This window comes from Sinocyclocheilus rhinocerous, unplaced genomic scaffold (assembly GCF_001515625.1).
Source record: "Sinocyclocheilus rhinocerous isolate Xijiao unplaced genomic scaffold, SAMN03320098_v1.1 C36718010, whole genome shotgun sequence".
Classification (NCBI taxonomy): Eukaryota; Metazoa; Chordata; class Actinopteri; order Cypriniformes; family Cyprinidae; genus Sinocyclocheilus; species Sinocyclocheilus rhinocerous.
In genome coordinates this window covers 1-1,594 of record NW_015785252.1, presented here as the reverse complement: position 1 = coordinate 1,594, position 1,594 = coordinate 1, and the positions used below count along the sequence as shown (strand labels likewise).

The 1,594-nt window shown below is 34.8% G+C and overlaps 1 protein-coding gene across 1 annotated transcript; it reads left to right on the top strand.

The window, feature by feature from the left end:
- Nucleotides 1-13: 13 nt before the first annotated feature.
- LOC107736463 (interleukin-1 receptor-associated kinase 3-like) lies at nt 14-1,376 on the top strand. The gene is made up of 4 exons (XM_016547868.1): nt 14-198; nt 701-744; nt 959-1,025; nt 1,210-1,376. The coding sequence occupies exons 1-4, from the start codon at nt 60-62 to the stop codon at nt 1,374-1,376; spliced, it is 417 nt and encodes a 138-aa protein (XP_016403354.1). The 5' UTR covers nt 14-59.
- The last annotated feature ends 218 nt before the right edge of the window (nt 1,377-1,594 follow it).

The window sequence follows — 1,594 nt, the reverse complement described above, 5'->3', positions numbered from 1 at the left end:
TCTGATTCATTACAGCTACTCACATCCTTCCCAGTCAGCTGGAAGTGAGATGTACTGAAATGTATGTGGCTGCTGGGAAAAGTCCGACACAAGAGCTCATGTGGTTGTGGGCCCAGCAGAATAAAACAGTAGGGGATCTTTTGAAGGTTCTGGATGAGATGGGTCACACTCGAGCCAGGAGTCTTTTCCAGTCGCAAGGTAACATCTTCATCTTAATCATAAGACTACTACAGTTATTGTAGTCTACAGTAGACAATAATTTACTTAAGAAAAATAATTTGAAATGGCAAAAAAAATGTATAGTATAATTTATAGTTTTATTAGCGATAATGTTAAGTAACTAATATATTGGCTGGTAGTCTTGTAGGGATTGTTTACATTTTACTGCCTACACAGCTTCCTCTTTTAAGTAATAGAAGCTTTCTATAGTACATAGCATTATTATAGTTGTAATATATATTTTATTTTAAAGAGGAACCTGATAAACATAAATATGAAGTGAACTGTAAAGCGAAGCAAAACAAAACATGCGATTTAAATAACCACAGCGGTGCATGTAAACCACACTGCAATTCTAACAATCATATCACCCACAAAACCGCAATCTATCAAAAGACAACATATAATGAAACTGCTAGTGATGTTGCTTTGAAAGCACTGTATAACAAACCGTAATCAAACATATTTGATTTTTTTCTAGACTCATGCAAACTGAAGTCATCCTCACCCCCTCTCTTTGCCACGGTAATGTCTTTTTTGATGCTGTTATCAACCTGCAGATTTTTAAAGCAGATGCTGGTCAGATGCTTGACTTTATTCTGGTTTAGGTGTGTTAGAAAGCAAGAATAAACTCGCACTCGCAAACTGAGCAGTTTTGTTTTTGCTTATTTAGTCGCATTATGTTTATATATTATGTTTTCATATTTCACTCTATCTGTATTTTTCATTTTCCGATCAGTATCTGCCAAACACTGAGAAGTCCTGTCAAATTTCAGCTCTTTATCCAGAGTCTGTGTCTGTTAAAGGTAATTCGTACAAGCGCATTTAAAATCGACCTTCATTGTCTTTGTGTCAGTTGGCATTATTGTACATGTAGCTGTAATTCAGTACTAACCATATCTTTCTTTGTAGATATTAGGTAGAAAGTTTCATTTCTGTTTTGAGTGGTTTCATAAGGATTTGAGATTAAACCTTTTTTGTCCATTTCAGGTGAAAAACAGAAGTATTTCATCACATATTCTGACGTCATAGAGGGAACGAGACATTTCCACCAGGACTTAAAAATAGGATCGAGCGTGTGCGCCGAGGTCTACTGCGGAAAATGGGGAAACAGGTCTTTTGTGGTGAAAGTTTTCAAACAGGTCATAATCTATTAATATCTCAAACTATTCCTCAAATCATCTTTTACAAATTGTGTACAGAGCAAGTAATGACCTAGTGTAAATTTTCACACACCAGTTGGTTTTTTGTTGTTGTTGTTTTTGAGTATTTGTATCTGATTACATTTAGTCCACAAGAAAAAAAATAGCTGAAATTATTGGGGGTTATTTTAATAATTTGAGCTATTTTTTTCTTGTGGACTAAATGTAAACAT

Bases quoted from the DNA above. Each gene is read 5' to 3' on its own strand.
- LOC107736463 (XM_016547868.1), top strand. From the start codon at position 60: ATGTATGTGGCTGCTGGGAAAAGTCCGACACAAGAGCTCATGTGGTTG. The intron at 199-700 runs GTAACATCTTCA...ATTTTTTTCTAG, and splicing joins GAGTCTTTTCCAGTCGCAAG to ACTCATGCAAACTGAAGTCA. The intron at 1,026-1,209 runs GTAATTCGTACA...TGTCCATTTCAG, and splicing joins AGAGTCTGTGTCTGTTAAAG to GTGAAAAACAGAAGTATTTC.